Here is a 25,520-nt window from a genome sequence, read left to right on the forward strand (position 1 = left end):
CAAATCAATTAGTGAATAATGGTGGAGGTGGTTACTAATCAAACCATTACGCAAATAGACATGTGACTACCAGCTGAGACAGGCACTTAGGAAGAAAGGAAAAAGAGACTAAGAGAGCCTATTCTAGCCTGGGGGGCAGAGGAAACTTCTAGGAAGTGATGCCTGGGATGAGCTGGAAAAGATCAAAGGCATCGAATAGTGAAAGAGGTGACAAGAGGGCATTCTGGGTGGACAGAAAGGCATGTGCAAAGGCCCTGTGGCCTAGAGAGGAGAGGGTGCAGAGTGTTCTAGAAACCAAAAGGAAGCCAGTATGGCTAGAACAAAAGGATGCCCCGTGGAGGGCAGGGGTGGGGCTGTGTCCAGCAGAGGTTTCAGCTGCAGGCACACGCCAGACGAGGAGCCACACAAGGATTTATTCTCAATGAAGAAGGCAGCACGTGGCCTCTCTGGAGCAGCCTTATTACTAACATACCGGAGAGTCTGACCCTGTTGAGAAGTATATTAAATTGAAAAGTCCGGAACAACATTTGTGGAAAGTAATTTTGCAGTATGTATCAAGAACCTTAGATATTATTGTGCTCTGACCAGTAGACTCCACTTTGGGGCACCATCCTATAGAAATAAAATAATAATCTAATGTAAAACAGTAATCTACTGTAAAATAAAAACCTAATGTAAAATAATCTATTGTAGATTTTTAAAAGTTATAAGACTTATGAGGCAACAGAAGAATAATCACATATATTATGGTACATTTATTGGGTAGAATGTATGTAAAATTTATGAGCATTTAATACCAGTGTGGAAAACAGAAAATGTTTATATTATCACAATTATCACAGTTATGTATGTATGTGTCTGTTGATTGATGTGTGTGTGGAGAGAGAAAGAGATGAAAATTTTATTTTCATAAGGAAACAACAACAAATACATAAAGGAAGAATGAGACGAAAATTGGCTTTGGTTAGTATTATTTTTCTTCTAATTTTCTATAATGCTGAAAATTTCCCTAGTAAACATGCTTTGTGTCTACAATGGTGCAATATAGTTTTCTTTGCTTATTTTTGCAGTAGAGAAACTAGATTTAAAAAAAAACATGCCACTTACTGGGATTCCAGGTAATCCAGATGGGCCTTGGGGGCCAGGAGGACCTTCTTTCCCCTAAAAGATCCAAGACACGAAACACCATTAAATTTCTGGGATTGGCTTTTCTGGAGGTAAATGATCTCACCCAGAATTGCCTTCGTGGGTTGGAAGGAGTCTTTAGTGCTTCTGCATCTGCCTCGTCCACCTGGTTCCTTTCCAGGTACTGCTTCCCTGCAGGGCAGGGAGGGGCCCTGGACAGAGCACAATCATGCAGGTTGGTGTGCAGACCGGAGCTCATTTTGGCCTTATTACATAGACTCGGGGAATTAGTGCTTGGAAGGCGTACTGGGAAGAAGTTTAGGGGTCCACAAGACCTGGGTCCAGATCCAACTCTGCACTTTGTCCCCAGACCGCCTCACAGCACAGACCGTAGCACCTGCAGGGCTTCTGCGTACAGCACTCAAGACAAGTAAAGAACTGACCAGCTGACCAGGGGCACAGGTAACAGATGGTTTTGTTACTGCCACCGTCTTATCCAGAGGTTCCCCAATTCTTTACCATCAGTGCTTGCTTTTAGTATCCCTTTCCCCCATGAAACAGATCTTGAAAGATTGTGTTTACCAAGGTGCATTAATACTTCCTTTCTCATTTTACTCAGCAAAAATACACATCAGTGTCAACTAGAGTTTCTACATCAGATGAGGTAATCGGTGTTATCATTTTTATTCTAATGTGCATAATTATATCATCCTGCATCTCTACCATGAGTATTTTGAAAGTCCTGATAACTTTATAATTTCCTGCTAGTGTTTCTTTTGCAATAAAACACTAACGTCTGGCTTAAATTCTAATCCACATTCCACACAAAATGAAAGATTCTTAACGGTTGTGATGTTATCCCCTTGGAAGAAAAGCAAAAGCAAAAATATTTTGATATTTATTTCAGATTCATAGAGATTTAGTATACTGTCATGTAAAGTGTTCAATGAGGGGACCAAAGCACACTTTCTTTAGTAAGTACTAGTTAAACTCAATAAAAACTCAATAACTGACTTTCATTTCCAAATCTGAAGAAAATGAAAGATACCAGTATCACATCATTAAGATACTGAGGGGCTTCCCTGGTGATGCAGTGGTTAAGAATCTGCCTGCCAATGCAGGGGACACGGTTCGAGCCCCAGTCCGGGAAGATCCCACATGCCGTGGAGCAACTAAGCCCGTGCGCCACAACTCCCGAGCCTGTGAGCCGCAACTACTGAGCCCGCGCGCCTAGAGCGCATGCTCCACAACAAGAGAAGCCACCACACTGAGAAGCTCACACTCCGCAACGAAGAGTAGCCCCTGCTCGCCGCAACTAGAGAAAGCCTGCGTGCAGCAACGAAGACCCAACCCAGCCAAAAATAAAATAAATAAATAAATTTATTAAATAAAACAGATATTGAGAATTTATTTTCATAGACCTTCGGGAACTAGTGAAGAATGAACAATGTTTTAGGTTCACTACTGGTTTGTTGAAACCTATTCTTAAAAGTATCTACACTCTACCTATTCACGTTGGGAGGTTACTCTTAGCTCTGAAAAAATGAAGTGCTATGTTTACGCATTTGCATTGATAACAATTTGGCATGACCTGCATCTCTGTAAACTTATGCTGCATGATATCTGAGACTGTCTAGACATATTGCCACTTACACCAATGCAAAATAATAACAGTAAAACAAAAAAAAACATTCACCCCCTCCCCATATCACGACACCTACAAACATTAACAAATAAAGTGGGGTTTTTGGTCAACTTGGGCTACATATTCACCCTAGGTAGGTGTTTTTACATATTGATAACAGAGCTTCCTGGATCCCTTCTTGGATGCTTATTATTGCCAAGACCCTGCTATGAAAGCACCAGTGATCTAGGACAGGAGTCAGCAAGCTCCCGCCCTCTGCTTGTGGCTGCAAATAAAGTCTCATCGGAATGCAGTCTCACCGCTAGTTTACATAATGTCTGTGGCTGATCTCGCCTGACTGTGGCACAGTTGAGGATTTGCAACAGAGACCGTATGGCCCGCAAGACTAAAATATCTACTACTTAGGGTCTTTCTGCTCCAATCAGGTGAGTCGAAGCCTCAGTAAGGAGCCAGTATGGTTGTTCCCAAGCCTGTTTTCACCATTTGTTGTTTGCTATGGACATTACACAATTTAATTGTTCATTAGGTTGCCCAATGAAATTCAGGTAGAAAAAGAAAATGATCTTTTTACGCAAATTAAGATGTTGAAAATATTTGATAAAGATGAGACATTCACTGTCTAAATAGATAGCTGATAGCTGTACCACAAGATAGCTATAAAAGATTTGCAAAAAGTCCTAACAAACTAGGATCCTACATTCAAATTGCTTCAAGGTGTTGTTACACACCCAAACCACTTTTTAAAAAAATAAATTTATTTATTTTTGGCTGCATTGGGTCTTCACTGCTGTGTGCAGGCTTTCTCTAGTTGCGGCGAGCGGAGGCTACTCTTCGTTGCGGTGCGCGGGCTTCTCATTGCGGTGGCTTCTCTTGTTGCGGAGCACGGGCTCTAGGTGCGCGGGCTTCAGTAGTTGCAGCACGTGGGCTCAGTAGTTGTGGCTCATGGGCTCTAGAGCACAGGCTCAGTAGTTGTGGTGAACGGGCTTAGTTGCTCTGCGGCATGTGGGATCTTCCCGGACCAGGGCTCGAACCCGTATCCCCTGCATTGGCCGGCGGATCCTTAACAGGGAAGTCCCTCAAACCACTTTTTAAAAAGACAACAAATAGTAAATGGGTGGATGTTCTTTCTACAATATAATGACAAGAGACTCTATTCAGGGGAACAGAAATAAAAATGGCGGCCTTCATCCCATGTCAAAAAGATTGGCAAATGGTTTATATGTTTTAATTCAAAATGCAATAGAAATGTTTTAGATTTCTCTGTGTGTGTATATATATTTTTAACTATTCCCTATTTAACTTTATTTCTGTTTTTTAACTACCAATACTCATTATTTGTGCTAAGAAAACTTTAGCTGTTTTCTGGTTTGATGTTTATGTGGAAATACCAAGACCACGGGCAACTTCAAGCACAGGTATAACTTGCCAGGACAGAATCAATATCTCATTTAATGTAGTTTAATTCCTAGGATTTACATCTGGGACCCGCATCTTATTCTCCTCAGGCAAATAGTCCATTCGTTTTTATGGGAGAAATCTTTTTCTGTCTGAGAATCAATAAAGAGCTGTCTGCGGTATGGTTCATATTTTATTCATCCTGGGACTTCTCAGTGGGCTGCTGCAAAAGCATGAGCTAGATGATGATCGTAAAAAGCTAGATGATGATCGTAAAAAGAAAAGGCATTTCAATCTCGACATCCGTCCTGCCCCTAACCCGACCATCCCACACAGTGGGGCAGCGTGGAGTGATAGAAGGAATGCTGAAATGGGAATTTTCAAACTGACTTAACTCCCGACTTGGATATCAATTTCCTGTATGACCTTGGACGAGTGACATCATCCCCCTGGGCTTTGTCTTCCTCACCTGAGGAGGAAGTGCTCCTGGCACCAGAGTCCAGAGGTACCAGGGCAGGGTTGACCTGCTTGCTAGCAATAGCCCTACCTGGAACATGACACTGAGATTTCTGTAGAGTGGGGTTTGCACCCAGCTCTGACATTTCCTCACCATGTGACCCTGAACTGGTAGTTTTCCTTCTCTTATGACCACTTTCCTTATTTATAAAATGGAGACAATGATTCCTACTGATAGGACAGTCAGATGAGATAAGGGATATCAAGGGACCGTAAATTCCTTTAAGTGAATATGCATGTAGTGACTACGAGCCCAGTGCCTGCTAAACTGAGGTTCACCTTTGCCTTATGGTGTTGAAACCAAGAATGGTCCCAGCAGCTTCAAGCAATGAATATAATGCTGGTGTTTGAGACAAAAGTCTTGGATTCCAACTACCTCCACTTGTGTAGTTTTAGGACCTTGACCTGTGACTTCCGCTTTCTTAATTTCACTCTTTTTTTTTTTTTTTTTTGCGGTACGCGGGCCTCTCACTGTTGTGGCCCCTGCCGTTGCGGCGTACAGGCTCCGGACGCGCAGGCTCAGCGGCCACGGCTCACGGGCCCAGCCGCTCCGCGGCATGTGGGATCTTCCCGGACCGGGGTGCAAACCCGTGTCCCCTGCATCAGCAGGCGGACCCTCAACCACTGCGCCACCAGGGAAGCCCTCACTCTGCTTTTTGAACAACTGGATAACAGTAGCTACCTCCTGCCTGACACATCACCTGGCTCATGCCACAGGCTCGGGATGGAGTAGCTCCAGGGCTTTCTCCTCCCCTGTGCCTCTTCCAAATAGAAACCACACCGAAAAGGAACAGGGAGATGGGGCTAAACCTTGGACCACTTTGAATTGGTTGTAAGCTGAATTCTGAAATCACAGATTGCCAGGTCATTTCATCCAAACCTTTAATTTAGAGGCGAGGTAACCAGGGTTCTAACATAAAGCAATTCCTCCTGTGGTCGACCAGTAGTGAACAGACCTTTGGAACGTGAGCCACAGGAGTTAGGGAGGACCAGGGCAGGGCTGGCAAACACTTGGGGTTCTGGGAAGGTCCAAACACAAACTGAAGGCACATCCTCTCCAATGAGGAACTTACTGGGGATCCCTGGATTCCTGGCCGTCCCGCAGCTCCGGCAATTCCATCTGTTCCCTAAGGGTGGTAAAGCAGAAAGCCAGTTTGCTGTGTATCTGAACAGAGGTCATCAGCACCTCCTCTTTGCGCATGAGGCAATGCACAGACCTTAGATCCTGTGCCCCTTCCCAGCTGTCTGAACTGTAAGTGTTTCAGGTACTTCTGCCTTCCCCATCAGGCTGGGATAGCCTCTGGGGATACAAAGACGTCGGGAGGACAGCAGCTGCGTTTCAGGAGAGGCCAAAGCATTCACCAGCTAATTATCCACAAGATGAGAGTAAATGGTCTCACTCCAGCGTGGACATTTTCAGCTCACATCAGGGAACATTTCAGGACAGCAGACAAGAAACAAACAATTGGATTTATCTTCCAGAGAGCTAAGGAAGGCAACTGCCTGTATTGACAGTCCAAGGATGAAGAGACGCACAGATGGATAAAGGGAAGGGGAGTTGTACACAGGTAAGTGGTGCAGAGTGAGCCCCAGACAGGCTTCTGCCCTAGGGTTACTGCACGTGCTACCCCTTCCGCCTGCAGTCTAAACCCCCATGTGTCAGAGCTCATAACCTGCCCTCGTCCACACCTTGGCTCAGGTATCAGCTTCTCAGTGAGACATTCTCTGCCTGCCAGACCCCAACTGCAAGTCCCTGCTCCTCAACGCCCCGTTTCTGCTTTTAGTTTTCTCCAGCCTTTGCGTCCATCTGACACCTTAGTGTTTATCACCTTGTTTACTGGGAACTAAAACAGCGCCTTGGAGATAGTAGACACTCAATAGTTCTTGAATAAATGAATGAATTAGGAGCTGGGCTGGCTGGGTGATAAATGTAGAGGTTCTTTAGACTGACCGATGCCTTGCTTCTTACCGGCTCTGATGCTTCAGTTTCCTTATCCACAGAAGGCAGAAGGTGATACTGCCCATGCCACAGGGAGGTGAGCAGTAAATGCGGCAATGTTTACAATGTGCTCAGCACATTGAGAATTGAGGGTACCAGTTAGGAGTGCACCCTCTCAGAGCCAGAGTTCCTGGGTCCATGTCCTGGGTCCCCACTGACTAGCTGTATGGGAAGTTACTTTACCTCTCTGCATCTCAGTTCCTTTGTAAAATGGAGAAAGAGGGAAAAAAAGAAAAAGACAGCACTGACTTAACTTGAGTTGTTGAGAGAACTGAGTAGGGTGATACATATAAAGAGTTAGCCAGCAGCACCAGGTACACACTCAGAGATCTCCATAAAGGGCTCTCTGTTAGCAGAAGTCTGATGCCAGTGGTCTTCTTCTGTGTGTGTCTGTTGGCCAACTCAAGACCAGAAGCACTGCAGGTAATAACTAAGCATGGGATAACAAATGAGCAAGGTCTCACCGTACTTCATCGACACCTTTCCAGCAGTCTTGATTTAGTCCTTTTGCATACATTTACTGGATGCCTATGTCATACCAGGTGCTGGCAAAGTTTTAGGGATACAGAAATGGCCACACCATGGTCTTGGACCTCAAGGAAACCTGACACAGTTGTAGGAGGTGTGTCTTATTTTCCGTGACCAGGTGAGGACCCCGTAAATGTTCACGAAATAAAAAGATGTTGATAATATTTAGATAAACAGCCTAAGGTTCGTGCTCCCCTGCATCTGGGCTGCTGCAGGGGAAAACTACACATCTAACAGAATAATTGCGTTTCTACTCCAAATCTGGGTTATTTTACATAATTTTGCCAGAAGCGTTTGGCATCCTAGACTCTGGAATCTAGGTAAGCTAGCAGGTTGGGAACAGGGTGAGGGTTTTACTGGAAGAAGAATGCTAACAGAGCACCAGAAAATAAACTGTGAAAGTAAAGAGCTTTGTCTTCTTGGTATCTATATATAACATCATGAACACTTAAAAAACAATGCATGATTGACCAGGAGGGTTAGCTGCCTGCTCCTGAGTTTCTTCTGCATGACTGGCCCCTAAACCTGAATGGGCAGCTGACTCAGCACCCATTCCCAAAGGCAATTAACAGTCCAAGCCACGGCACAAAGTAGAGGCTCAATAAACACCTGCATGATGCTGAGTAAACTCACGAATCAGGTGGAGACAGACCAGCAACCTAGACCAAAGGGAGGTACATTTGCCAAGAAGGGCATCAGTCAATGGTAGCACCACAGCTACTGGAAGAGCAAGGAGAACATTTCTTTGGAGGGGGAGGAGGGTCAATGGGAATAAATGGGATGATATTAAAGGCTGTTGCTATAGTTAGAATGATAACAAGTGCCTTAGAATGACAATGAATGAACTGTTGAAAATAGTAATAATACACAGTAATAACTTGCAGTTATTATTACTGTTATCAATTACAGTAAATCCAAGAAAGTCTGGGTTTGCACAGACACTCTGTGATTCCCTGAGCCTCTCACCATGGGACAGTTTCCTACGGAAGAGGGAAAGTTGCTTCTATAATACATTTCTTACTTAATAGCCTAACCTTGCAATTATCCCAGGCTTCCCCCAACCTGAGCTGGATGAAAAACAGTAAGTGGAGCCTGTGCATCCCTGCCAATGCCCCCGTCCCGAGAGCATTCTGACAACACTGTCCCTCAACGTGGCCAAGCCCCTCTGGGCTCACCCCAGACGCCGCCGCGACCTGCACTTCCACTTCACCCCAGACACCTTTCAGGTGTCAGCCCACTCTTTAACATAAGAGGTCTGTCCATGTGATACCACCTCCAGGGAGTACGGAAGTATGCACAAATGACAAGGCCAGAAGAGGAGGAGATTCAAAATAATTACTTACCGGTGGCCCAGGGTTCCCTGGGGGCCCCATGAAACCTGGAACTCCTGGATGACCCTAGGAAAACACAAGGCAATTATTTTAAATGATTCCCAAAAAGTTGCACTCCGTGCAACTACCCTATTTCAGAAAAGCTAGAATCCATCTTCTAACTCAGATAAAAATTCTGGATATATATATATATACATATATGAACATATTTATATATATATAAATAGGTGGTTGAGGGAGTATCTAACAATATTTACAAAAGCAAATCTATCCTGTAACTGGATTTGCTTCAAAATAATGTGAAGGAAGAAGGATATAGATGGAAACAAGAGTGGTCAAATAGCTGGAAGATATTCTGACCAGGTGATAAATACAGTGGGGTAATTTTTATTATACGTTCTTATTTTGATGTATGTTTGAAGTATCCCATAATAAGAATTTAAAAACAAATAAATACATATACACACAATTTATACCCACAATGGAAATAGCTAGATTAACTGAATTATGGCATCTCTGACAGTATTACAGTTATTTTAAGAGAGAGATTCATGTCCCCATGTGGAGAGGAGTCCGTGTGTATTATAGAATGAGCTAAACCGGTTATGGTGCCAAGTGTATTGCATCATTTATTTAGTAGAGCAGTGTTATCAAACCAAACAAACCACCACGAAAGAAAAGATCTCCCTACCCTCCTCCTTCACCTCCTTCCACAGGAAAACACAAACTGTAACATTCGGTGCAGAGATCACTGCCGTTCACAACTTATAAGAATAGTCCCCCCCAATTTCGTCTTTCAAGATACAAGTGCAATTTCCGCTGAGTATGTCATTCAGACCTTCAGTATAGCCCTTATCTCACCGCCTCTGGATTCTCTGCTCACATGATTCACCCTGTCACTGAAAGAAAAGCCCTGTGAGGTTAGGGATTTGCCCATCACTCATCCTGAATCTCAGAGCCTGGTGCGGGGCCTGGCACGGAGCTGGTTCACGATGAGTACCGACCGAGAGACGGATAGACTTCGAAGGAAAGGGGAAGGGCAGGAGGGAGAGAAAACAGGAAAAGAGGGAAAAGAGTGACCGCAGCAAGGCACAAGCAGAACAGCCAGTTTAAATGGCTTAAAGGCTGTTAGAGGCTGAGGACTTGAGAGTGAAGGACGAGCTGGTAGCCCTGGATTGGAGACGAGTGGGAGACAGTGTTCAGATGCACATGGGAACGATCTTACAGTGCATTTGGAGCAGTGGTCAAGCAGGGCTGGATGGGCCCTGGGCAGAGAAGGGGTGTCTATGAAGCATTTTAGCTCACACAGTGAGAGTCACACAATAGAAGTGGTGGGTGGGCAGGAAGAAAGAAGGGGGCGTTTGGCATTTTGTAATGAATGACTACCAGTTCAGTGAGCAAGAAACACTAAAAGTAACCGAGTCCAAAATTTTAAAATACGTGTTTTTAAAGAAAAGAAAAGGTAGGCTCCTCGGATAACTGGGGAAGGGGAGTGTGACAATGAACCAAGGTGGGAACCATGAAAACATGATTTAAAAAAAAAATCCTACCAAAGGCAAAGAAGAGACGAGAAATGACTGCAGAAACGGTGGAATGAAAGTTACCTAGGAAAAATAAGTGATGTTTCTTCAGGGTGAATGTTTCACTGTAAAGTAAGTTTTTACCTGATCACCTTTCTGTCCAATCTCACCATCTGCACCACGTTCTCCTTTACTTCCCTTAGGAGAAAAAAAAAAAAAAAAAGAAAATTACTGAAAATTTTGCTAGCGCTACGTTGCAAAAGAAAAATTTTGCAATGCATTCATTCTCTCATTCTTCATCAATTTCTTATCAAGTTTGTGCTGTAGGTCCAAACTAGCTGTGGGACCTTGAGCAGGTCATTTAAACTCTGAGTGGTAGCTTTTTTTTTGCGGTACGCGGGCCCCTCACTGCTGTGGCCTCCCCTGCCGCGGAGCACAGGCTCCGGATGCGCAGGCTCAGCGGCCATGGCTCACGGGCCCAGCCGCTCCGCGGCATGTGGGATCCTCCCGGACCGGGGCATGAACCTGTGTCCCCCGCACCGGCAGGCGGACTCCCAACCACTGCGCCACCAGGGAAGCCCTGTAGCTTTTTTAATCTACAAAATAGAGTAATGATTGCCCCCCTCATGAAGTGTGGGGAGAATAAAATCAAATTAATACACAGAAAACACTTAGCATAGAGCTCAGGATATAGTAAGTGTAATAAATATAATTATTATTTTTTACTATTTTGTATTTGTACAAAATCCTGGCTTTGTCATTTACTAATTGTGTGTCATTGGGCAAGTTGTTTCAACTCTCTGTTTCCTACTCCTAAAATGAGAATGATAACAGTAGACTCATGGGGTTGTTGTGAGGATTAAATGAACTGAAATCTACAAAGTAGACTAGTGACGGGCTCAGTGTTAGCTCTCAATAAACATCAGCTATCACCATCCTCATAATTATCACTATGGTCATCATCACCATCATCGTCACTGTCACCACCACTGTTGCTGTCATTATGGCATCATCACCACCACAGCCACTATCCTCCCCTCATACCAATCATCATCATCATCACTGCCGCCACTACAACATTCACTGCTGGTACCTCTGTCATTCTCCTCCCCCTCTCCTTCACAGCACCATCACCTTCATTATCATGGTCATCAAGACATAGCATGCGACCTACCAAAAATACAGTTTTACAAACTAATCCTGAAAGTAACATTCAAAGGTTCCAATCTCTCTTAACTGTCACCTCTTTGGCCCTGTGTTTAGTATGTTAACAAGTATATTCCAGTAAAATGTTATTAAACAAAAACGATTCAGTTCCTTTAAAAGAATGTATTATGCAGTAAAAGAAGTCGTTGGCAATTAGTCAATCCTGGCTGTGTTTCCAGGCCTGTCCTCCCTTATCTTTGCATCTTTCAGAAGATCATGTCCCTTCTTTGCTCTGTTTATTCATTCAGTTAATGAAGGATGCGAGGGGGCAGGTCAATCTACGAGAGTCCAGGTCCAGAACCCTACAACTCTCTCACTGAAACATCACGCCCAGTCGTCTTCCTATCCAGACTGTTGTACCACATCAGCAGTTCATTGATGACAATAGCTACCTAATAACACCCTGGCTGCCTCCCTTGGGTATATTGGGAGGGTTAGGTGATCTAATGCCTTAAAGTGCCAAATGCTTTTGTGTAGAGGAAAAAAAAATAGGTTCAGAGGGGAAGAGCATTTGTTCCAACACCTCTGCATGTAATTATGTCTACTGTTTTAAAATCTATAAAGCCAGCACTGTCTGCAGGCCACTTTATAATCTCAGTGAAAAGAAGTGACAGAAGAGCACACTGCTTCTCCGATATTTAGGACGACTGCCTTAAAAGTAAATGGCTTCCTTTCAATTTCCAGTCCTCAGTCTGGGCTTAGAATGGTTTCAGCCCTCATCTCACAGCAAGTGAATGGCAGCAGCTCAAGGATCTCCAGTTGTCCTTGTCTCCTTCTCCGCCGCAGCTGGGGATCTAAGCAAACACAGCCACCCCCAAGCCTGACTCACTTTCTTCCAGAAAAGAGGACTGACATTTCCAGAGCCCCTACTCTGCCGGGTGCTCTTCCAGGGCGTCCACATGAGATCCCACTTCACGCATTTCTTTGTGTATATCCTGAGCTGATGCAAAACAGTATTTCATATGTCTACATTGTCTAATTTAGCCAGGAAAACTACTCAGTGAGGTAGGGGTTACTACCAGAGCGTAGAGATAAGAAATCTGAAGACCAGAGAGGTGAAGTGATTCGCCTGAGGTCACACAGGTAATAAGAAACAAGATTTGGCATCTAATCCAGATCTGTCTGTATCCAAACTGCCTCCTCCTGACCAACTTACTTTCCTGGTCATTTTCCTAGGTCATGATGCCTTGTCCCACTGGTTTTCTAATGTCAAGAGCACTAGATTCATAGTCTAGAAGCCCAACTGACCTTCCTGACCATGTTCTGGGAATCTTTCTACGCACCAAGAATACAGCAATCAAAAAAACAGATTAGAAACAACAAAACCAAAAAGCCACCTGCCCACCTGGAGTTTACATTCCAGGGACATTACGAGTTTACTACTTTGCTAGCTCAGCTCCCTTCAGTACATGTTTATTGAGGGTCCAAAGGAAGGGCTTCATTTTTCCTGTTGAAAAGAAGGGAAGAAACTCCCACCACAACCCCTTTTATTAGAGCATTTACTTCAGAAAACTTGACACTGTGAGTTCTTTCTCTGTCTCTTTGAAATGTATGTAAGTCCTTTTCAAAGCTGAATAAGCCTTTTGCCAGCTCTAGGACCCAGGAAAGTCTTTCTCAAGGACCTGGGAACATCTCTTTGAAATGTAATCAACAAGGAAAATGAAGCCCCATCTCCCAGGTTCTAAAGGAAAGTAGGAGTCTACCTTCGCGGTCCCTTGTTCCAAGCTGCAAAGAGAAGTTTGATTTTCTTTTGTACAAAATTAATTCACTAAAGCAGATGCGCACTCCGATTACCAGGTGAATTAGGACGAACGTGACAGACGGTGCTACACAGTCCTCTTACATGAGAACTAGTTATTGTTCATCCTGAGGACACACACATCATGGGTCATAGCTGCTGAGCCATAGAAAAGGGTGAGATTTCTTTGTCTTTACAATCTCGTAGCAAAATTGCCTGTGATGCCTTATAATACTCTGGCTTAATGCTTGTACAAAAATAAAATTATTTCCCTTCTTTTCCTTGTGGACAGGTTTTCTGGTTTGGGAGAAGATTCTGTTTAGTTTTGAATTACATTTCCTCAACACCATCATTTGCTAAGTGCGTAAGGTAACAATTATTTAGAGGTTAGTTTCCTAGCAGAGGCTGCTCTAAGGATGCTGGCTTTTGTGAGTCCATCAAACAGGTAATTCTCTCCAGGAGTTTACAAACTGTTGAGAGCAGGGCCTAAACTTTCTCAAATTAGGAAGTCTCTGCTATTCTCAGAATAAGCCCTGTCCCTGAAATTTTGCCTGCTGTTTTCTCTGCCTAGAAAACTCTTCCCCAAGAATGCCTGGCAAAGCACTGCCTAACTTTCCGATGCAACTAAAATCCCACCTCCCACTCCAGGTGGCCTTCACAGGTGACCTCTGCCCCATGGCATTATTTTCCTTAAAATCATTTAACTCTTCTCCTGGAAATTTGTTATAGCTGTTATTAACTCAGATGGAGGAACAATTATGAGGACCTCCCACAGTGACACGCATCTCACATTTCCTACATGCTGGGCACCATGCCTGGTGCTTTGTAAATGTTTCCTTGTTTTAATTGTCACATCCTCTCTGTGAGATGAGCCACGTAGTTCTTCTTTTACAGATGAGGGACCCCAGGTTCAGAAAAGTCAAAGTTGCTCAAGTCTTACAATTAGTAAGCGCAATTCACTCAGCTACTAAGAGGCAGAACCGGGTTGGAGAACCACTGACCTCTCACCGCTCTCGGTGGCCTCGGCCCCAGTTTGATTTTTCTAAGAGTCATGACCTTGTAGATCTTTCTTCTCCAACACATCAGGCCTTAGAAAGCATGGCCCATTTCTGACCTGCCTCTTCCTCCTGACTTGGAAGGGAGCTGTTTAAGGGCATGCGTGGTGAGAATCTTTCAGGATTGAGGCAGCTGTGGGTGAAAAGAGGCCTCTCCTGAAGACAGCAGGGACTAAACGGCTCTGGGTTGCCTTCTGGGAAGAACGGGATTCCAGGGCCTTTTCTGGCAGTTCTAGTAACAGCAGAGGAGGTATCATCTCTGCTCCCAGAATCGTCCAGAACCTCCAAGGCAGTGGGGGGATGGGGATGGGCGGCTACTGCTCATTTAGCATCTCCAGTCCCTGCAGCTCCCATTACACGATTGGTGGACACGTGGACGAGAAGAAAACCATGTTTTTCATGAAGGATAGAATAAGCGGCACTTCCAAACTGGAAGGCGCTATTGCATCTGACTCTGCAGAAAACTGCGTCTCCAGAAAATCACGCTCTGACTACCATCTTGCTCCTTCTTCCTCTGCATGGCCTGTAATCATAACAACAGCCACTGTATCTCCAGACCCCACCTCTTAGAGTCAGTGTCTTAAGCAGTTCGAAAGCTCTACAGTGAAGCTCTGGATTTGACGGCGTCATTAACCTCCCCAGACCCAGCAGCCAAAGAGAGCAGCTGCACATCAGTGAGAAAATTCTGGGGAGGCTGATTTCCCAGACGCTGGATCACCATCGCACGCAATGAAGCAAATCAAACCTTCTTGATGACGCGCGTGACCAGTGAACACCCAGGGCCTTTGGTTATAGAAAGGACACTAACAATGACCATAACTGCTCCACTGTGGGCAGCATTTTCAATTTACAAATTCATCCTGGTGTCCTCAGGTCTGGCAGAGATCCTGTTTGATAACTGAGGCTCAACAGAAAGGAAATGAAACAATCCTCTGTTCTGCTTTCTGGAGAGTGGCGTGGGATGAAAAGCACAGAGACAGGCTTGAATTTGAAGCCAAGAACCAGGGCAAGCCTGTGAGTCCTCAGATGATATTTAAATCCTCTGCAACTCATCTTCCCAGCAATAGGTGGCGGTAGGGGGGAAGCTATAACAGGGTCTGTACCGGAGACAGTGTAGGTAGAAGCTAGGCTCCCCCGTGGGGAGCTGTCCTTGGTGCTGCCGGTGGTGGTAGCATTACTGGGGGTATAACAGCATCCTAACCAGTGCAGCTCCTGGAGTTGGACGAGCAGGGATTCACCTTGGCTATACCACCTACTAGTTTTGTAATACCGGCATTTAATCTTGCTCAACCGTAGTTTCCTGCTCTGTAAAGTGGAACAACATCTCTACTTCCTAGGACGAGGCTCACCATCGCAGGAGACATTTTTAACACGGGTAAACTGGCCCTTGGCCCTTAACGCACCAGGCACACTGTGTCCTGCAGTCCCTGGGAGCTCATTCTGTAGCGTGGACCCTGAGAACTCACAGTCACCATGGACTTCCAAGTGGGGGGGAAAAAACCCGTCTTTCAGATGCAGCACTAATTTCTGTCCTTTTTCTGGGTGGAAGCTTTCTTTGGCTTTCTCTGTCTCTGTAAAGGAACAAACCCTCCCTTGAAGGGAATTATAAAAGAACAAAGGCAGAGCACTTGTCCTAAGACACCAACACTTCAGGAGCAGTTGGGCTGATAGAGAAAACAATTCCTACTCAGTGGAGGGAACTCCTTATCTGTTTAACTGATTGGCTTTTGTTTCTCTGAATAAAGGTCATTCCGTGGCAGAGGTAGCACCCAGCAGCTGGCAAGATGACAACAAGGGCTGCATAGTGAGGACCAGCTGAAATTACCCCTGCAGAATCCTCCAGGCGACAAGGTTAGCCACTGTTTATGACCCCAGAAAAGAAGGGTAATCCTCAGCAAATAGCACAGAGGACGCTAGGCTGTGCTGGTGTCTCTTAACCTAACACGGTCCCCGGGCAGAATCTCTGGTTCCATCTACACCGAGACCTGACATCTATAGTTCCTGAAGCAGGAGTCTTAGGTTTGCCAAACCCTGTAAAACTTCAATGTCTCTGGATAACAACTAGATGTCTAACCTGCCAGCCAGGGCCTGGGAGATCTGGCTGTTCTCCATCCTGATACCCCACAGGCCCCTGGCTGTGTTGTCACACCGCCATATTTCTGTTTGCTTCCTTGCCTTTTTTTTTTTTTTTTTTTTTTGCGGTACGCAGGCCTCTCACTGATGTGGCCTCTCCCGTTGCGGAGCACAGGCTCCGGACGCGCAGGCTCAGCGGCCATGGCTCACGGGCCCAGCCGCTCCGCAGCATGTGGGATCTTCCCAGACCAGGGCAAGAACCCGTGTCCCCTGCATCGGTAGGCGGACTCTCAACCACTGCGCCACCAGGGAAGCCCCTTGCCTTTTAATAGTAATAATAATACCTCCAACCCCATTTTCCAGGGCTGTGCCTAGGGTGAAGAGAGTGAGCACTCACCTGGGGGGCGAAATGTAAGGGGCCCTGGGAAACCTCAGGATCCAAGATAAAGAATATTTTACGGCCATATTTTTATAAGTCAAAATTAAGGCAAAATAATCCAAGATGAACAAAATATGAACATGAAAATAAACACAGGGCTCCCAAGGGGCAAGGATCAGGGGGAGGCAAGGAAAGTGAGGGATTCGTATGTAGGTTGGGTCTCATCTCTTTTTTTAATATAAATTTATTTAATTAATTAATTTATTTTGGGCTGTGTTGGGTGTTCATTGCTGCGTGCAGGCTTTCTCTAGTTGCGGCGAGCAGGGGCTACTCTTTGTTGTGGTGTGTGGGCTTCTCATTGCGGTGGCTTCTCTTGTTGTGGAGCACGGGGTCTAGACACCCAGGCTTCAGTAGTTGTGGCACATGGGCTTCAGTAGTTGTGGCGCATGGGCTTAGTTGCTCTGCAGCATGTGGGATCTTCCTGACCCAAGGCTTGAACCCGTGTCCCCTGCACTGGCAGGCGGATTCTTAACCACTGTGCCACCAGGGAAGCCCTGGGTCTTGTCTTTATTTAAAATTTTGATATTTTGTTCCTTATGTATCTACTGCACTCATTTTAAACATTTCATAATACCGCATTAGAGTCTCATTTATCTTGGTTATAGAGGATTTTGGCTTCCCCTTACGTTTTCCACCCAGGTCCTCACCCCAATCCTGGCCCAGGGGCTGACAGAGCATGAGGGCTAAGATTGACAGAGGGCTACAGTGTGACAGGCACTGGTGGGGGCATCTCATGAGCAGCCGCCAAGGCCAGAGCTTGTAAGGTCTCTGCTCTCACACTCCCTAGGGTACCAGGAGGAAAGGGAAGGGCAGAGAGGTAAGAAGCTAGCCCAAGGAGACTGCTGAGACTGGATTCCAACCCCAAAGGGCTTGCTCCTATGGTCTGTCTCCTACTGACAATTTCCTGCTGCATCTCCCATCAGATGAGCCACACCATGTCCCAGCCAGGCCACAAGAAGAGACACAGTGACACGTGTCCCTGAATGTTGGGGCAGAGCAGTGCATAGAGTTTCCGGCAGCACAGAGGTGACAAGGGGGTCAGAGAGAGCCCCCAGGGCAGCATCGATGTCAGGGGAAGTGGAATAAGGCTGGGAAGGTCAGAGCTCACCCGCTCCCTGCCTGTACGCCACACTCACACACTCTCTTCCCCTTAGAGGTAAGTACTGTCACCACCCAGAGCCCAACCAGCCACAGCCCAGACACCTGTTCTGGCAGCCAGAGCTTTGCAGCCTGTTCTACGGCTGCGATCCCAGCTCCTTCCTCCCAGGCCAGTCTCCCTGGCTTTGTGAAACTACAAGCTATCCTGCCCGTTTTAGATGGGTGTCTTGTCATTCATGTGAGAGTTAATGATACTCACTTGTGTTTGTATAGCTCCTTCCTAAGATTTTTATTGAGTGCCAAGTTCTTTTTATGTATGATATTGTGCAACTCTTCCCTCTCTCTGAAGTTGTTTTTATTCACATCGTTAGTGGGTGGAGAAATTGAGGCCCAGAGAGATCAAGAATTTTGCCTAAGGTCACACAGCTCCAAAGACTCAACTCCGGGGTGGGACTCGAGTTCAGAGATGTCTGACCCCAAAGCTCATGTCTTAACCAGCACTACACATTCCTATCTGGTAGCTCATCTATACTTTCAGCCACTCAAGTTTTTGTCTATGAGCAATCTAAGACTCACCAAATTCAAGGGCCCCTTCCTATGGTCACTGAGACAGTCAGTGCTAAGGAGAGAACCTGAACGTGGATTTTCTGATTGTAAAATCATTGTTCCTTTCCACTGGACGTCACTCTTCCTCAAACGTTGGTTCACCAGTGAGATGAGAATAAACTCACGTGATTTTTATGAAAGCTCACTGACCTGTGGTCCATCTATTCCTGGGGGCCCTGGGAGGCCTCTGGGCCCAGCATCTCCCTGCAGCAGGAATAACGGGGAAAAAACAAAACAAAACAAAACAGCAAGAATGAGTGTCTGGAGCCCATGCCCAGAGTCATCCGCAAGCTGTCCTCTTACACATGCACTCACTGACTTCCCACCGGCTTCCCTGTCCCCTGCCCCACCCTACCGCGTGTCTGAGCAAGGGTGTAGGTGGGCGGCTGTGCATTCATGGCCGTCACCCACCACCAATGTGGCAGCTGGTATGAGAGCCAGTCCCCAAGGGCCCCCATGGCCCTACCGCTTCTGTGCCCTTGCGTAGAATCCCCCCTTGTGTCCCCGAGACCCGGTGCTGAGGTCTCCCAGGTGATGTATTCCACTACAGTGACAAAAACTAAGTTTCCCCTTTTCTCCTTACCTTTTTCCCTTCTGTGCCTTCTCTCCCTGGCTTTCCCGGGAGACCTTTGTCACCTTTAAAACCTGGCAGACCAGGGAGACCTGGGGGACCTGGGGGACAGTCATTGCACACATCCTGAGAAAAAGAGCAAAAACAGGACAGTTACTTATAAAACAAAAGGTGGCCCATGGCTCCTACCTTTCCAGACAGGAAGAAGCCAGCAAATGATGAAAAGGAAACAGGTGGATTGAGTCACTACCCACACAGCTTGTGTCAAACTTTGCATTTTTCTTTCTTGGTCTTAAATTAGATTTCAGCACTGATACATCTGATATATCTGGATTATTACTGCATTTCTCCCTACTTCTGACCAGACTGCTGAAATGTAGCCCAAGATGAAGATGTCGAAAGCGAAGATATACCAATGTGTGTGAGCATCTAAAAACATTCACAGTATAGATTTAACGCAAACATTTAGTACTGTTAAAGATAGCATGCTCTGTCCCTAAGACCAGAGACAAGACACAGCTGGGAACTGCATTCTCTGGTGGGTTTGCCCAAAATGTTTCTGAACAAAGCAGCAAAAAAAAAGAAAGCAACAGGCACCGACCCTTGGGACTCTCTTGCTGTGACACACACCAAATCTCACCATGCCTGGCATGAGTCTTTGTTCAAAGTAGGCATTTAATAACTGTTCCCCAGAATGGAACTTTGCTCCACTCCTCTGAGGCAGGTTAAGTGCTGTCCCTGGAGTGAATGTAAAGTTCTCAGCCCAGAGAACAGGTTCTCTAGCTTGTCTGTGTCCTCCCCAGATCTTACATTTTGGAGCACAGTAAACACCAAATACAGTTCACAGGCTTGACCACACTCCCATCCATTTCACACCCCAGGGTCTTGGATTGCTCCTTCCACTCCCTTCTCTCTAATCCTCACTCTCTTCCTCCCCTGTTCTCTCCCTGCTGTAAGGGTTAAATGAGATAAAACAAAGAGGTCTCTCAGAATAGCGGCAGATCATTCCCAGTGCTTTTGGCTGTTATGAACTCATGTATCTACCCAGCAGCTCCCTCACTGTTAGGCACTGTGCTTTTCTGCTTCGAGACCACAACGAGCACACGTCTTGAAGGGCTCATGGTTCCATGTACCAACTGACACAAACAAACGCATTAACTAGGGCTTCTGGGATGCTGCACTGGAGAGATCGGTGAAGACTTGTTCATATTCAATGAGGTGATGATTCAGGTGACTTGGCATTCAAATCGGTCTCTAGGGCTTCCCTGGTGGCGCAGTGGTTGAGAGTCCACCTGCTGATGCAGGGGACGTGGGTTCGTGCACTGCTCCGGGAGGATCCCACATGCCATGGAGCGGCTGGGCCCGTGAGCCATGGCTGCTGAGCCTGCACGTCCGGAGCCTGTGCTCCGCAACGGAAGAGGCCACAACGGTGAGAGGCCCGTGTACCGCAAGAAAAAAAAAAAATAAAAAAACAAAAAATAAAAAAAACCAAAAACAAATCGGTCTCTAATTCAGGATGGAAGGGCTTTCGTCATCAAAAAAGCAACTCTGAACTGTCCACCTTCCTTTTAGGTACTTACTCCTACTCAATATTCGAAGCTTCTTTGGAAGTGTCCTACTCCAGGAAGCCTTCCTGATGGCTTCACACTGGGGATGTGTTCCTGCTCCCACAGACCCAGGAATTCCTGCTATGGAAGCACCTGTCTCACTATTGAGGAGATCTGTTCATAGCTCCAAGCCCTCCCCACCAAGCAAAAAAGTGTTAGCTCTCCGAGAACAGAGATAGAGTTGCTTTATCTTTGTATGTCCACTTTGTAGCAAATAACCTTCCGCAGAGCGTGAGTTCCATAAATGAGGGAACCAGCCGACCCGACCAACCACCAACCAACTGGCCACTGACCTTCTGGCACCCAGTGCCATCTTCCTTTATTGGTGATTTCAGATGCTGGTTGAATGTTTTTGGAGGGTGAGGAATACCAAATGTCGGGCTACATGAAGAAATGGCAGATGAGAGAAGCTGAAGGATACTGTTTCCAGTTGCTGTTTTTTGTTTGGAAGAGTGGCAGGCTTGGGAGGAACTCATCTATCTCATCGATTCCTAGACCTTCGCTATAGCTCGTTAAAATGAGATACAGCCGTCAAACATGGCAACAATGCTCACAGGATGAGATTTTTTGGATGTGGTGGGTACAAGAGTGATTCGGACCGTTCTTCGCAGCGGGATCCACAGCATAAAGAAATTGTATCTGAACAATACAAAATGTCACTACTTTCCAATTTCTTTTCCATTTGTGCCATGGGTAACTCCGCCTGGGTGTGTCTTAGTCACACATTCTGTGTAGGATTGTGCCCTGATGACCAGAGCAGCCCCCAGCAGCCCCCAGACTTGCCAGTGAGGGGGCTGGATCAGGTCCTGGAATCCAGTGAGCACAGGGCGAGACCAGCCCCCCACCTGCTGTCCTACCAATGCTCACTTTGGCTCCTGCGCACCTGGGCCCCCTGGTTCCTCCTGACCTGGGCTACTGGAAATGCCTTGACACTAGTGTTGGGGCCCAGGGTGGGCTGCCCCGAAGTGTCTCAATAGCATATAATTTTGAACTAAAGATACGTAACAAATGGCCAGTGCAAGAGGGATGCTGGCCCTTCTGTCTGTCTCCCTGAAAGCAAGAAATAAACCTCTAATGTGAAAAGTACCCTCCCTGCATCTGGAGGTAGAACAACCACTTTATCCCCAGAAACAGGGATTTCAAGGCGGAGAAGCCTGTATAAACAAACCTTAAATTTACTACCCTAAGTCCAAGCTCCGTTTAGATTCTTCACTAATTAAGGACCCAAAGCCTAAGTTTCTTGCCCTGTCAATTCCTCACAAATGTATTGCTTCTTTAACCAAAAAGTATAAAAGCTGCCTGTTTTGGCCACATCTCAGGTCCCATTTCTATGAGACCTCCACGTGCACAAATTAAAATGTATTTATTTTTCTTCTGTTAATGTCGTGTGTCAATTTTATTATCAGTCTGGCCACAAGAACTCCAGAGGGATTACAGGGGGAAATTTCTCCCTCCCTGTCACTAGCCAGGGTTCTGCTTCCGGCTAGACGGGCTTTGCCCAGACCACACCAAAGCCTCTGCCCACTTGGGATCACGGCTTCACCTCTCCGAGCCTCAGTCCCTTATCTGTGAGGTGAGAACCTCAGAGTCTGGGGAGAAATACATGAGATAATGGATGAAAAACGCCTGATGCCATGCCCGGCACACAGTGACAGCACAGGAATTTCAGCTGCTACATGTGTCACTGTGGTTTCAGTTGTTATTTTCCTCCCTGAATCTGTTGCTTTGTCCCCCTGGCAGATCAGACGCCCCTGATCATCAATACCGACTCCCAACTTTTCCACTTAACTGAGTCATCTCAGGCAAGTCACTTAGTCCCTTTGAGTCTATTTCCGTATCTGTGAATAAGGATTGTTCTCCTACCTTAGGAGAGGGATGTGAAACTGAAATAACACGTGTGAAGCAACTAGCACGTTGCAGGGTTCCAACTGTAAATACAGACTCCCTCTCGCCTCCACCCCCTTCGTTTTTCCTGAGACACTTTCAGCAGACCCGGCTGGCTGCGTCACTGTATTTGGTGTGGGACAGCATATCAAGAAAGTGCTCAATCAAATGTGTACAACTGGAGGAGTGCTGCAGTCTCTGCCCGGCATAGGATTCACCTCCAGATCATCTCATGCAAGTTCTTGCTGGATTCCTGAATCCTCACTGCAGATTCCTGCCAAAGGGTTGTGGAGCCTACATTTCAAATCTCTGGGTGACAGGCAAGAAACTCACTACCTGCCCTTTGTCAGGTAGCTGTCAGGAAGCTCGGATGCATGCAAAGATGAAGTCGGAGAGCAGAGGGGCTAGAGCACAGGACGTGGAGGTGGTCACACTGGGCTTGAGTCTTCGCTCTGCCACCATCCAGCTCTGTTGCCTTGAACAAGTGACTGATCCCCCTGTGCCCAATCTCCTGCTCTGTAAAATGCAGCACGTAGTAGTACCCACCCACTGGGTTGTTGCTGAGGATAAGATGAAGTAATATTTATCCCAGGGAATCATCTAATGGAGAGGCCCTGAGGATGACCTCCCCGGGCACAGATCCAACTATGGAAGTTCATTAAACAGGAACTCTTAGGAGACAAACTTTCTAACCAGGCAGTTTTCCAACTATCAGAATGAGGCAAATTTTCTGTTATAAAAGATACCTTCGTAGCAAAAGAGGGTCCTGCCGCCAGCCCACCTGGACCAGATCATCATCAAGACGGCAGCAGGTGATTATAAAACAGGGAGCTGTTTTATAATAGCTGCTGGGATAGCTGACTTCACAGACCTGGGCAAACCCACAGAGCCCAGGCTCTTGTCCACAGGGTTTCCAGGCAAAGAACAGCTCTGTAGGGCCAGGGAGTCTCAGGTGCTTCCCTGAATGTAGGTGCTCACATTCTCTCTGCGGTTCCTGGGTGCTCTGAGGAACACAGCTGCATCCTTTAGCAGGTAAGAAGTACCGATTTGACGAAACACCTATCTTAATGCTGTAGCCGTAAAGCATTAACCCATGCAGCGTCCACCCCTATTATCATTGCCATCAGGACCGGGACACCTTGAGGTTGAAATCCTTGGTGAGGCTGTGGGGTGGGGAAGACAGGGGCCAATGCAAACCCAGGGCCTTCCAGCGGGACACAGTTAGGAAAAAATGATCGAGAACAGAAACGCCTGTAATAAACACGGCTGGAATCAATAGATAATGAATTCTTGCCATGTCCTTGTAAAAAACAAAACAAAATTCCCTCTTGTTAATGAAAATCAGGAAAGATTGCTCTATTACTACTCATTTTCTAATGAAATGTATAGTTTTCCATCAAGGCATCTCAACGTATAAAGAGATGAAAAGGCCCAAGCTTCTGAGAAGGATTTCTTTTCCCTTTTGTTCTCCTCCCTCACTCTCATGCAAGAACCAGGTATTTTCCGACACCTCCCAAGTGGTTTTTAGAATACAGGAAGCGAGGGAGAGGGTGGTCACACAAAATCCAAGGCCAAGCTTCACCCGAAGCTAAGACAAAAGCTTGGAACAGAGGCAGCAAAGGGTCCTCCACACGCACAGCCGCAGGACTGCTCTTCCTGAAACACAAATCTTATCCTGCCTCTGTCTCGCTCACAGCCTTCCCCAGTTCTTCTCTTTAAGCGCCGAGGTCCCTGGCCAGGCTCCTGGGCGTCCAGCTTTCCGTGCCCTATCTCAGCAGAGCTGTGCTGAACTCGCGTCTTCTGTCGCTCGTGGAGAAGGCGCACGCGGTTCGGACCACGAGCACAGCGCGCGCTCTGATCTGGACTCAGTCTGGCTAAGTGCCCGGCAGCCGGCTCCACCGCCCTGCACCTGCACTCTGGACCTCGCCCCAGAAGAAACCCCACCCGGCCTGTCTGACTCTGCCCATGCGTCCTCTCAGAACTCCAGGATGCACTCCTGTGTGGGGTCAAAGGTCAGCCTCTGGAATCAGTGAGGAGTGGGCTCTAGTCTCATAAAGTCACTGACCCTCACAGTGACTCAGGTTTCTAACAAGCAAAACAAGAGCGTAAGTAGTACCAACATCAGAGAGTGATCGTGGATATAAAACAAGAGCCACGTGGGAAGCATTTCGCATAGCACTGCCTGGGAGGATTTCCTGTGATGAGGGATCTCACTGTCCAATAAGATAGCCACTAGCCACAGGTGGCGAGTAAGTACTCGGAATGTGGCTAGTGTGACCAAGGACCGGAACTGCTAATTGCATTTAATTTTAATTAACTTACATTGAAATTGACACATGTGGCCAGCGGCTGGCACACTGGGCAGCGGAGTTTAGCACGCTGCTGGCACACAGTGAGTTCTCAACAAATGCTGCTATCATTGTTAATGTTATAACATAGTTGTTCGGACAAAAAAGCACATGTTATTGAGATCTCTAATCCCCCATCACCATTTTCAAAATGCATGCACATTTATTTCATGCTTTTACCTTAACCAAGAGATTTATGTCCCCTGGAGACAGCAGTGGAGAGGGGCCCTGTCAAAACAAAAACCAGTAAATACAGACACACACACACGCATGCACACTGCACACTCCACGCTTCTTTAGACAGCACGCAGCCTTCAGAATGGAAGCCGTAACACATGACGAAGCTGGGCCAGGCACAGGATGACAGGCGCCCTGCCTACGCCCCATGCTTGGGAGCCACAGAAAGACGTGGCAGCCCGAGTGCACGGGCTGCCAGTCCTGAGTCTGACATCGGCCTTTCTGGTCCCCGGTCTCCTTCTTGTGGCCCTTTCTCTTCTCCTCGTGGCCTCTCCTCCCCACTTCCATCAAAACCAATAGGGCCTATGGGTACTGTGGAAGACAAAGGGGCAGACGGCCCTTTATTCCCTAGATGGGTAGCAGCCGTTGCTATCAGTCATTCACAATGTAGCATGATTTTAAAGCAACTTCTTCAGCTTTCGTAGGTGAAATAGCCTTTTCAGCCTCATTCATCATTATGAGCTGGAAGTCTCTAACTTCAGGAAGATTTCAGAAATCAGGAGTAAGTACATAGCCTCTGAAGGTGTGTAGGAGTCCGTGGGCCACTGACTTCACATTCAAACCCACGGTGAGCTGGAACATGGCATGTGATGACTGGG

General features: G+C 46.4%; 1 protein-coding gene across 7 annotated transcripts in view; it reads right to left on the reverse strand.

Annotated features, from left to right (window-relative positions):
* The window catches only part of COL22A1 (collagen type XXII alpha 1 chain), a 261,252-nt gene that overhangs the window by 31,607 nt on the left and 204,125 nt on the right, over positions 1-25,520 (reverse strand). For 6 of the 7 annotated variants that reach the window (XR_007472957.1, XM_049700887.1, XM_004265300.3 and 3 more), the window contains 7 exons: positions 24,865-24,912; positions 18,858-18,971; positions 18,425-18,478; positions 10,204-10,257; positions 8,552-8,605; positions 5,755-5,808; positions 1,108-1,161 (listed from right to left, as the gene is read on the reverse strand). Coding sequence is in view for 6 of the 7 variants with exons in the window: in XM_049700887.1 (XP_049556844.1) it covers positions 1,108-1,161; positions 5,755-5,808; positions 8,552-8,605; positions 10,204-10,257; positions 18,425-18,478; positions 18,858-18,971; positions 24,865-24,912 (432 nt within the window). In the remaining variant the exon portion in view is untranslated. The remainder of the gene's footprint in view (positions 1-1,107; positions 1,162-5,754; positions 5,809-8,551; positions 8,606-10,203; positions 10,258-18,424; positions 18,479-18,857; positions 18,972-24,864; positions 24,913-25,520) is intronic. The other variant, XM_049700886.1, reaches the window with a different exon arrangement.

This window comes from Orcinus orca, chromosome 17, assembly GCF_937001465.1.
Source record: "Orcinus orca chromosome 17, mOrcOrc1.1, whole genome shotgun sequence".
Lineage (NCBI taxonomy): Eukaryota > Metazoa > Chordata > Mammalia > Artiodactyla > Delphinidae > Orcinus > Orcinus orca.